We start from the raw sequence: 11,755 nt of genomic DNA on the forward strand, positions 1-11,755 counted from the left end.
CAAAGAGAGAAGGAGAGAGCGCGTGGTCGCGTGCATATGTATATACCTCAGATTCCAATCGTGGCAGGCAGGGTCTCATGACCCTGAGATCAAGAATCAGATGTTTAACTGACTGAGCCACCCAGGTGCCCCAGCACTATTAACATTTTATATCACATCATTGTTTTTTGAGAGGGGCTAATCTGTGCTTGGTAGAGTGCTTAGCTGCATCCCTGACCTCTAACATTAGATGCCAGTGGCACCTCTCACTCCTCAGCTATGACAATCTAAAATGTCTCCAAATATTGCCAAATGTCCTCTGAAGGGCAAAATCAGACTCAGTTCTGAGACCCTCTAACACACTTGTATACCTTGAGGGAAGACAGAGACCAGGTGAGGGAAGGCAGACTGCTCCCCTGCTCCCCCTGCTGCTGGATCTCTGTTTTGTTTTGATTAGAGAATCCTCTCTGCTTAGCCAGTCACAAGGCCCCATTACCTTTCCCTCAGGTGCTGTGTGACCTGGGTATATTTAGAAAACTTATCCCAAACCTGGAAATACAATACAACATTGTGTCCTTCTGGTGTTGTACCACAGTAGTGGCTCTCCAATGTGAGGGTTCATTGCAGTAACATATTGTTGGGTACCATTCCCAGAGCATCTGATCCGGCAGGTGTGGGTGGCCCGAATATGTACATTCCTAACAAGTACCCAGGTGATGGAAGCTGAAGCTGCTGCTTTGGGCACCTCACTTTGAGAAGTTCTGTCTAACAAGCTTGCCTAGAGCATCTCACTCTGGGGGATGTGCCTTGCTTTGACCATTTACTATTGATCAAGATCCAGATTCTAGAGTTAAATATAATTTGCAAAAAACAGATCCAATATAAATGATTTTTGTAGGTAGAAAAGATATCCCCAAAGGTCATGGGTTTTATTGCCCTATAGGACATTCACCAGATTTGTATCTACCTTAGTGATCTTATTTGAATATTCCTTTCTAGGGGCACCTGGGTGGCTCAGTGGCTGAGCATCTGCCTTTGGCTCAGATTGTGATCCTGGGATTCTGGGATTGAGTCCCATGTCAGGGTCCCCACAGGAAGCCTCCTTCTCCCTCTACCTATGTCTCTGCCTCTATGTGTCTTTCATGAATAAATAAATAAAATCTTTAAAAAAAGAATATTCCTTTTTTTTACTGGCAGAATTAACCAACACCAGAAGGACACAATACCAGTCTCTTAGATCCTCATCTGAACTGGCTTTGTCATCCTTTTAATTTCCTTATTAATGAGTTATATAAAATTCTGGCTCATGCTCACTGTTATTTATATGAGAGTTATATTTTTAAATTTTGAAAATTATACTTTGACAAGTATACTCCTGATTGCCTGTATAATTCCATTTGCTCGTTCTTTCTAACAAAGTGAACCCTGATTTGTGCAGGATGGCAACATGCCCAGTTAAAATACTTGATCTCCCTGGCTCCCTGGCATCTAGTATCAGCCACGTAGCTCTTTTCTTGCCAGTGATATGCAGGCAGTAGTCCTTAGGGAAGACATTACTTCTATAACACAAAAGGCAAAAGCTTTTAAAGAGAAATCCTTTCCATTTTTCTCATTTGTCCTGACTGGAATACAGACTGGAAAGCAGGTGATATCTGCAGATATAGCAGCTATCATGCAATCTTGAAGATCAAAGTCACAGGCTAAAGATGGCAGGGCCGAAAACCAGAAGAAGCCTGAGTCTACAATGACATATCTGACCTGCTATACAAGCCCAACACTGCTTACTTACAGACATCTTGTAACATAAGGGAGATAAAACCCTAACTAGTTAACTAGTTATGTCTATTATTTTCTATTATTTGCAGAGTAATAATGAGTTCCTAAGTGACAGAGCACATGCACTGTCTTTGACTGATGAGAGATCTACAGAGGGCTTCTAGGAAAAGTTTTCTTGCTCCTAGAAGAGACACAGAGAAGATAGCCCATGTTTGTTGTGTCTGGACTACTGCCTACAAAGAGTGACTACCATCCCAGGAACACAGACAATCTGTCAGTACAGAATAAGGTCATACCCTGAGGTGGTAGAGACAAGAGCTGGAAGGGCACAGGGACCCTGATGTTGGATTAAGTCAACTGACCATCTCAGGCCTGGAGCTGCCCAATCTTGGGTTTTCTTATTATGTGTAATGACAAACCTCTTAATTGTCTAAGCAGTTTGAGTCAAAGTTTTCTGCGATTTTCCCCAAGGGTATTCTAGCTTAATTTCCTCAACCCCCCGTTGGGGATCTAGGGTAAGAGAAAAGTTAGAGATTTGGACAAAGATTTGATTATAGTGATGCTTACCATGGTTTTGCTTACAACAGCAAAACACAGTTCATATCCCGCATATTAAAACAATGGGATTTTTAAAAATATAGCTGTTAAAAATTATGTTTTTTAAAAACAGTAACATGAGAAAATTTTCAATATAAAATTAGGTTAAAAAATAGAAAGCGAAAAAAAAAAAAATAGAAAGCGCAGGGACGCCTGGGTGGCTTAGCAATTGAGTGTCTGCCTTCAGCTCAGGGCATAATCCTGGAGTTCCAGGATTGAGTCCCACATCGGGCTCCCTGCATGGAACCTGCGTCTCCCTCTGCCTATGTCTCTGCCTCTCTCTGTGTCTCTCATGAATAAATAAATAAAATCTTTAAAAAAAAATAGAAAGCACAAATCTCAAGAGAATTTATGCTTATTAAAAAAAAAAATCTCAAAAGGCCCCATAGGGATGATTCCACTTACAACGTTCTCAAAATGACAAACTTATAAAGACAAACTGATTAGTGGCTTGCAGAGGCTGAGGATATTGCAGAAGAGCAAAGCAGGTGTAACTAATGAGGGGTGGAACAAGAAAGATCTTTGTGGTGATGGAATAGTCTGCGATTGCAATACAAACCTACACAGGTAGTAAAATGGCAAAGAACTATACATATGCTTTATACTCATGTCAGTTTCCTAGTGTAGCTATCAGGCTGTACTTATGTAAGATGTAATCATGGAGGGAAACTGACTGAAGGGTATAAGGGATCTCTCCCTACTATCTTAACTCTATAATTATCTTGACTATGTGACTCTATAATTCTTCCAAGAGAAAAAGTTAAGAAAAAAAGTTATCAGAAAAAAAAGTACAATTCAAAACTATATGTGTGTATAGATCCCAATTATAATAAGAAAAATAGAAGCTTTACAAAATATGGTGGATTTTGTGCTGCATTCTGGGGAGGATATACTGCAAGGCGGTTAATGACATGGGGTTTGGCTTTGAGCTCTGACCCAGTCGGTTACTGGCACTGTGGATCTGGATAAGTCACTTTGCCCCTCTGGGCCTTAGTTTTTCATTTGGATATACTGGAAATGCCTATCTCTAAGGCTGTTATGAAGATTAAAAAAATATTGAATGTAAAGCATTTAGCAGGTGTCCAGCATATAATAGATACATTCCTCAACCTATACATTGTTTTTTTTAATTTTATTTTTTTAATTTTATTTTTTTTTAATTTTTATTTTTTTTTAATTTTTATTTATTTATGATAGGCACAGAGAGAGAGAGAGAGAGGCAGAGACACAGGCAGAGGGAGAAGCAGGCTCCATGCACCAGGAGCCCGATGTGGGATTCAATCCTGGGTCTCCGGGATCGCGCCCTGGGCCAAAGGCAGGCGCCAAACCGCTGCGCCACCCAGGGATCCTGGTTTTTCTTTAATTTTAAAAAAAGATTTTATTTATTTGAGTGACACCTGGGTGGCTCAGTGGTTGACTTCAGCTCAGGGTATGATCTCAGGGTCCAGGGATGGAGTCCCACATCAGGCTCCTGTGTCTCTCATGAATAAATAAAAAATGTTTTTAAAAAGTGTTTTATTTATTTAAGAGAGTGAGTGAGTGACAGAGAGCAAGCATAAGCGGGAGGAGGGGGGCAGAGGGACAGGGAGAAGGAGAAGCCGAGTCCCCACTGAGCATGGAACCTGACACGGGGCTGGATCCCAGGATTCCAGGATCATGACCTAAGCCAAAGGCAGACATCCAATCTACTGAGCCACCCAGGTGCACCCAACCTATACATTCTTTAAATTTTTCTGAATTTTCTTTTTTTAAAAGATTTTATTTGTTTGTTTGTTTGTAAAGATTTTATTTATTTATCCATGAGAGACACAGAGAGAGAGGCAGAGACGCAGGCTCCCTGCAAGGAGCCCAATGAAGGACCCTATCCAGGACCCCTGGGATCACACCCCAAGCTGAAGGGAGTTGCCCAACCACTGAGCCACCCAGGTGTCCCGTTTTATTTACTGTAGAGAGAAGGAGAGAGAGAGTGAGCACATGTACCTGAGTAGGAGGAGGGGCAGAGGAAGAGGGAGAGAGAGAAACCTAAGCCGGCTCCAAGCCCAGAGCAGAGCTGGATGCAAGACTCAATCTCACCACCCTGAGATCATGATCTGAGCCAAAATCAAGAGTCAGATGCTTAACTGACTGAGCCACCCAGGCATTATTGAAGTGTACACTTTAAAAGGGGTGAATTTTGTGGGATGCAAATTACATCTTAATTAAAAAAAAAACAGAAACAAGACTAGGGCCCTAAGTTCTCATAGGTAGGTGTTTAGACATGAGATTTTCTTGGGGTATTAAGAATTTTTCTCCTGTTTGTTTATTTGTTTGTCTTTCTCCTGTTTGATTTCTCCATTATATAACCCCTAAGAGGTGAGTTTCCTACCATGGCCTAGCAACATCATGACGCAGGAAGCTGACCCCACCCAGAGAGGGTAAGCCTGGCCTATCACAAGTGGTTAGATGGTAGCTCACTGCAGTGGGGCCCATTCCTGGACCTTCCTGGGCAGGGTTCAAGACCCTAACACCAGCCAAGGCTCATGCCTAGGGTGGTTGTGACCTCTGCTGCCCACCACGCACTTACCTGCTCATTCTTATGCTGGGTCATGTGGGACTTGAGCTGGAAGTAGGTGCTGAACTTGCTGGGGCAAAACTGGCACAGGTAGGAGCTGTCAATGAGAACGACCTGCTTGGCCTCCAATTTGTCCCCTTCATCCTCACCTGCTGCGGGCAAGGCCTGAGGCTGTGGGGCACTCGACAGGGACTGGCCCAACCCTGCAGACGAAAACCAAGGATGAAGTCACTGAGAAGGGCAGGGGAAGAGTCAGGACAGGGAGCCATGACATTCTGGAAGGACCCACAGAGCACCTCCTGTGTGTTGCTGGATTTACCCTGCCACCTACCACGTGCTTGGTGATGGACACTGTACTCAAGGCGCTACACTCACATTCAGCTTTGTGTACTGATACAGCCATTCCAGATGCTCACCTCCTGAATACTTACATCCTGATTGGTAAATTGCTGTTACCTCAAATCTCCCCTACTGGCCTTTCCCTCCGCCTCTCTGTGGTTGCTAAAAATCCCAAACACTACTCCTAGCTGTATTCATCATGCCTCCCCGACTCCTTGTTTTAATTACAATCATTTGTTTAGCTGTTCTTCCCTCACTTTCTGAGAACAGGGGCCTCCACAGTAGGCCTCCATAAATGTTTGCTATATGGTTGAACCCCTGGTGCCAGGCACTGTAGGAACAGAAAAGAAAAGAAAAGAAAAGAAAAGAGAAAAAAGAAAAAAGGAAAGGAAAGGGAAGGAAAGGGAGAAGAGAGAAAAAGGGAAAAGAAAAGAAAAGAAGAAAGAAAAGAAAAGAAAGGGAAGGAAAGAAAAGGAAGAAGAGAAGAGAGAAAAAGAGAAAAGACAGGTAAAAACATAGGCTTGGATTAAGGCAACGGCAAATTCTAGAATGGTAAGTAGAATTAAAATAATAAAAAAGAAGAAAAGAAAAGAAAGAAGAAAAGAAAAGAAAAAAAGAAAAAGAAAAGAAGAAAAGAAAAGAAAAGAAAAGAAAAGAAAAGAAAGAAAAGAAAAGAAAAGAAAAGAAAAGAAAGAAAAGAAAAGAAAAGATTCCTCCCCCAAAGAGCTCAAAAATATATACAGGGCACACACAGAATGACTAAACACACTGTAGGGCTAGTTCCAACAGGAGGGTCAAACAAAAGTGGTCACATGCTGCTAGTGCAGCAAAACACCCCCTTTGTTAGCTGGTATGTGACAAGCATTGCTCAATCATGGGACTAAACAGGACAGGCTTAGGCCCTGGGCCTACACCGTCCAATACAGTGGCCATGAGCCACATGTGATGACTGAGAACTCGAAATGTGTCTGGTCCATATCCAGACATGCTGTAAACATAAATATACCCTGGATTTTGAAAACAGTATAAAAAAGAATATAAAATATTTTATTAATAATTTCCTTATATTGGGGTGCCTGGGTGACTCAGTTGGTGGAAGTGTCTGCCTTTAGATCAGGTCATGATTCGAGGGTCCTGGGATGGAGCCCCATAGCAGTCTCCCGCTCAATGGGGAGTCTGCTTCTCCTTCTCCCTCTGCTCTTCATCCTCCACTTGAGCTCTGTCTCTCTCTCTTAAATAAATAAATAAAATCTTAAAAAAAAATTTCCTGGGGCACCTGGGTAGCTCAGTGATTGAGCATCTGCCTTTGACTCAGGTCATGATCCCGGGGTCCTAGAATCGAGACCAGCATTAAGTTCCCCACAAAGAGTCTGCTTCTCCCTCTGCCTATGTCTCTGCCTCTCTCTGTGTGTCTCTTAGGAATAAATAAACAAAATCTTAAAAAAAAAAACCACAACAACTTATTTATATTATATGTTAAGATGATAATATATTAGGTTAAAAAATGATTAAAATTAATTTTTTAAAGATTTTTATCTATTTATTCATGAGAGAGAGAGAGGCAGAGACACAGACAGAAGGAGAAGCAGGCTCTCTGTGGGGAGCTTGATGCAAGACTCAATCTTGGATCCTGGGATCATGCCCTGAGCCAAAGGCAGACGCTCAACCACTGAGCCACCCAGGTGTCCCTAATTTCGATTTTTTTTTTTTTTAAATTGTTTTTATGTAGCTACCAGAAAGTTTGTTCATATTACATTTTTGTTAACAGTACTGCTCTAGGCCTAGTAGTCCTCAACCCCCATATAGAATAGGAAGTAAACCAATATCAAGGACATGATCATCAGCACAGGGACAAGTGATGGCTCGTGTGAGAATCCTACAAAGTATAAAGGAGCTTTGGAGACCATCTGCCCATGGAAGTCAAACAGGTTTCAATTTCAAGTCAGCTGATAGTGACTGCCTGGAGCAATACAGTGAAAGCAGATTCTGAGGCAGATTTCATGCGCAGCAAAAAAGACAGGTGATTGATTAGTGTTGTCTACCATGGGCACAGTATTAGAGTAAGGCCAGGCTTCCTGTATATTTGCCATCCCTCCTTTCATGCTATGCACCACTTTATAGATGAAGTAGACTGAAGCCCAGAGGGGTCAAGACGATTGCCCAAGATCACACAGCTAGGAATGAAACCCACAAAGCTTCAAAGGACAGGTATGAGAACAACGGCATTCCTCAATTCTACCTACCTGCGTTTTCCTCATCTTCCTGCCTGCTGGGGTTGAGGGCCATGACCTGTACGGTCACAGAGTTGCGAGAGACAGTGCCACCGCTACGCCCTGGAGGCCACACCTTATGAGTCTGCATGTGTTTCTTGACATTAGATTTCTGGGCAAAGGCACGGCCACATGCAATGCACTGGAAGGGCTTCTCCCCCGTATGGCTGTGGGAAACAAAGCTGGTCAGCACTCTCATGTACGAGCTGGGATGTGACCTCAGCAGAGGAGCTCATAGCCCCCAAGAAGGCCCAGGTGGAGCATCCTGGGTGCCGTTGGCTATCTAGTGACAAGCTGCTGACACCATGAGGATAAGCAGCCAGGCCAGAGACAGACAGACCCTGGGCTCCCAGTGACTTTACTGAGTTGCTGAATCAACCAGCCCTAGAGCTGGTCTTCTCTGTTGCCATCTCATACTGTGAGATAAAACATTTCCTAACTGTTTAAGCCTACTTAAATCAGGATTTTATTCTTTGAAGGAGAACTAGCACAATCACAGCATAGCACTTGTAACCATTACTTAATATCTACCTTCAAATCAATCCAATTTTTCAAACTTAAAATAATTAAAAAATTAAGCTTCCTATCATTATATGGGAAACCACTTATCAATAAAAAGTAATGAAAAATGCAATAACTTATAAAACAATATTATTAAGATCTACAGAGCTGCATTGTCCAACAAGGTTAACATAAACCACACTGGACTATTTAAATTCATTAAAATTAAGTTAAATTAAAAATGCAGTTTCTTAGTCATACTAGTCACATTTCAAGTGCTCAGTAGCCCCATATGGTTAGTGGCTACCCTACTGGACAGTGCCAATTTGGGCATTTCCATCCCTGCAGAAAGTTCTATTGAACGGCACTAGTGTAGATTAGAGGGTCTCAGAACTGAGTCTGATTTTGCCCTTCAGAGGACATTTGGCAATATTTGGAGACATTTTAGATTGTCATAGCTGAGGAGTGAGAGGTGCCACTGGCATCTAATGTTAGAGGTCAGGGATGCAGCTAAGCACTCTACCAAGCACAGATTAGCCCCTCTCAAAAAACAATGATGTGATATAAAATGTTAATAGTGCTGGGGCACCTGGGTGGCTCAGTCAGTTAAACATCTGATTCTTGATCTCAGGGTCATGAGACCCTGCCTGCCACGATTGGAATCTGAGGTATATACATATGCACGCGACCACGCGCTCTCTCCTTCTCTCTTTGCTATAAAAAATGAGCAAGTATGTGAGAGGTGTTCAAAACAGACTAGCACCCAAATGGAGACTTTCCTCTTTGACGCTTCAAAGATTGAAAGAATTCAAAAAGAGAATAATTTTCTACATCTTTCAGAATTTCTCAACACCATAACCACAAGGCACCTAAAATCATCTCAGGTACCAACGTATCCCACTCTGTGAAAAAGAGTGAACAAGATCCCCACACACACACTTACAGATGGAAAAGCCAAGGCCCAGAGGGGCTCCCTGCATGTTCTCAGGACAGAAAGTAGCACGTTAGTCCTGAGTGAACAGACCCTCATGGAGTCATATTTGCAGACTGTGGCAGCCCTTGAGGTCAGCCCTTTCTGCAGAGGTTAGAACTGAGGCACCCCTCACACTGGCAAAGGCCCTATAGTTGCAGTACATTTCTCCCCTCACTGCACCTGGCTCAGACTTTCCCTACCATAGCAGGCAGGCCCCAAAGCTCTCATAGATCCCTCCTACTGCTCCTGAGACAGAAGAGGGAAAAACTGACCTGCCTTGGACCAGAGGTCTGAGAACCATAACAGAATGGATGGGGTCAGGTCACCACCCTGGCAAGAGGACTGAGAGGGAGCCTTGTTTCTACTGTGGATGGCCTCCCGACCTGGGCTGCCGAGGAGCCACCTGCCCCACCACACCTGGGTACCTTCGGATGTGCTGCTGCAGGTCGAAGTTTTTGGTGAATGACTTGTCACAGTATGAGCACTTGAGTTTCTGAGCCTTTGGCTTCCCTGCAGCTGAAAAACAAGATTGGGGTGGGGGTGTGAGGCTAGTGTATAATTGAAGGCAACAAGAGCAGCCTCCTACTATTCTGTGTGTTGGACGTGGGGCCAGAAAGCCCAGACCCTGGGAGGTCCAAACCCACGGACAGGCAGGGGAAGAAGCACAGAGCCTCTAACACTGCCTGGAGGAGGAAAGCCCGGGACATGTTCTGGCTAGAAGAGCAGAACAACCTCTGAAAGGCTCCCCTCTGCCCTTGGATAAAAATCCAACCACCGGTTTACCACCGCCTTCAGCCTACGGTGTGATCCTGGAGACCCGGGATCGAGTCCGGCATCAGGTTCCCTGCATGGAGCCTGCTTCTCCCTCTGCCTGTGTCCCTGCCTCTCTCTCTCTGTGTCTCTCATGAATAAATAAATAAAATCTTTAAAAAAAAAAATCCAACCTCTCTGCTGTAGCCTACAGGGCTATGCATCCTCTGCTTCCTGCCAACCTCATCCTTCTCTCCATCCAGCTGCAGTGGACTCCTTGCTAACCTTGAAAAACATCAAGCATGGTCCCACTTCAGGGCTTGTGCACCTGTTGTTCCTCCTTGCCTGGTATGCTCATCCCTCAGATAGCCACAAAGCTGCTTCCTTCTCATCCCTAGATAGAGAAGTAGCATCATTTTCCAGTCTCTCCCCATTATTCTCAATCATAGTACCCTGCTAATCTCCTTCCTGGAGCATCCCATAAACAATTATCCTGTTTTCCCTGTGTGTCTTTCCCATTAACTTGTAACTGAGGGCAGAGAAATCATGGACCATGATGCTGGGTCCTCAGTACCGGACACTGAGCCTGGCACACAGACACTCAACATATATTGTAAAAGGAGGAATAGAAGTAGTTGACTAGAAAGCCCCTAAAAAATCCTTGATTTCTGTGCCCTCCCCTTCTACCACCACTTTCTAACACTGCCCCTGTCCCATCCTTAGCACCTCTGAAGGGGTGACAGACACTGCTGCTTGCCTTCGTAACATCCACTGCCCCCCTCCTTTCCTCAGAAATCCCCTGAATAATGGGAACATCAATGTTCCTAGCTAAAAGAGACATTTCCCAGATTCCTTTGCAGCTAGAGATAGTCATATGACTGAGTTGTGATCAATGAGATCTAAGTGAAAGCATCATGCAGAACTTCTAGAAGCTGGGAGATGCCCCTTCTATTCTTTTTACTGCTTGGAATATGAACTTGATGAGTGGAACTCCAGCAGCCATATTACGTGATAAGGCACCCTGATAACAGAAGCTATAAGGGCGCCTGGGTGGCTCAGTCACTTAAGTGTCTGCTTTCAGCACAGGTCATGATCCCAGGGTCCTGAGATCCCAGGCCCTATGTAGGGGTCCCTGCTCAGCGGGGAACCTGCTTCTCCCTCTCCCTCTGCCTGCCACTCCCTGGCTCGTGCTCTGTCAAATAAATAAACTAAAAAAATAATAATAATAAATAAAAAAGCAGCTATGCCCGAGGGGTAGCAGAGCAAAAAAACAGAAGAAATATGGGGGCCTGATGACCACATAAGGACACAATTTCCAAAATACCTGTCATTTGCCTTGTTTCACACAGGAGAAAAATAAAATTCTATCATTTAAAGTCACTCTTATTTTGGATTTTTCACTACACACAACCAAACTTAATCCAAACCAACACAAATGGAAAGACCAGAACTAGGCAGCCTTATGGACAATTGAATGCTGAGGAGAGATGCCCCTGGTAAGCTGTGGGCCCACCTTCTGGGAGTCCGCTGGCACCTTTGGCCCGTCGGGTCTTCAGCGTTGGTGGGGAGTCAAAGGTGGCCACTGTGCCCCCCGTGGCACTGGTCATGGGGGCAGCAGGGTTTGGTCCTTTCGGTTTGAATCCCTGTTTGCCAGGGCTGTATACTGGAGGCGTGGGGTATACTGGAGCCTCCACACACTGGTTTGGCACCTAGAAGGTCAGCACAGTTAGGAAGAGAGGCCTGGAAAGGATAGAAAAGAACTATACAAGCCAGGGGGACCCTTACTGTGGCCCTGGCTAATCTCAGCCTCTTCCCACCTACATCACAATCCTAACCCCTTCATCTGGCTCAGTGATTCCAGTTACTCCCAAGACCTTATAGAACTTAATGGAGCCGACACACTAAAAGCAGCTTTGGAGGGGTTAGGTTAGACTCTGCCACTTATTTTTCTAAGTGATCTTGGTAAGTCTTTTAACATCTCTCAGTTTGGAGGCACCTGGGTGGCTTAGTGTTTTTGAC

At 44.1% G+C, this 11,755-nt stretch overlaps 1 protein-coding gene across 1 annotated transcript; it reads right to left on the reverse strand.

Annotated features, from left to right (window-relative positions):
- Window positions 1-317: 317 nt before the first annotated feature.
- Window positions 318-11,665, reverse strand: LOC119877502 (zinc finger protein 341-like). The gene is made up of 5 exons (XM_038572989.1): window positions 11,250-11,665; window positions 9,412-9,502; window positions 7,486-7,679; window positions 4,916-5,106; window positions 318-350 (listed from the first exon to the last, which is right to left on the reverse strand). The coding sequence occupies exons 1-5, from the start codon at window positions 11,341-11,343 to the stop codon at window positions 318-320; spliced, it is 603 nt and encodes a 200-aa protein (XP_038428917.1). The 5' UTR covers window positions 11,344-11,665.
- Between the last annotated feature and the right edge of the window lie 90 nt (window positions 11,666-11,755).

This window comes from Canis lupus, chromosome 24, assembly GCF_011100685.1.
Source record: "Canis lupus familiaris isolate Mischka breed German Shepherd chromosome 24, alternate assembly UU_Cfam_GSD_1.0, whole genome shotgun sequence".
Classification (NCBI taxonomy): Eukaryota; Metazoa; Chordata; class Mammalia; order Carnivora; family Canidae; genus Canis; species Canis lupus.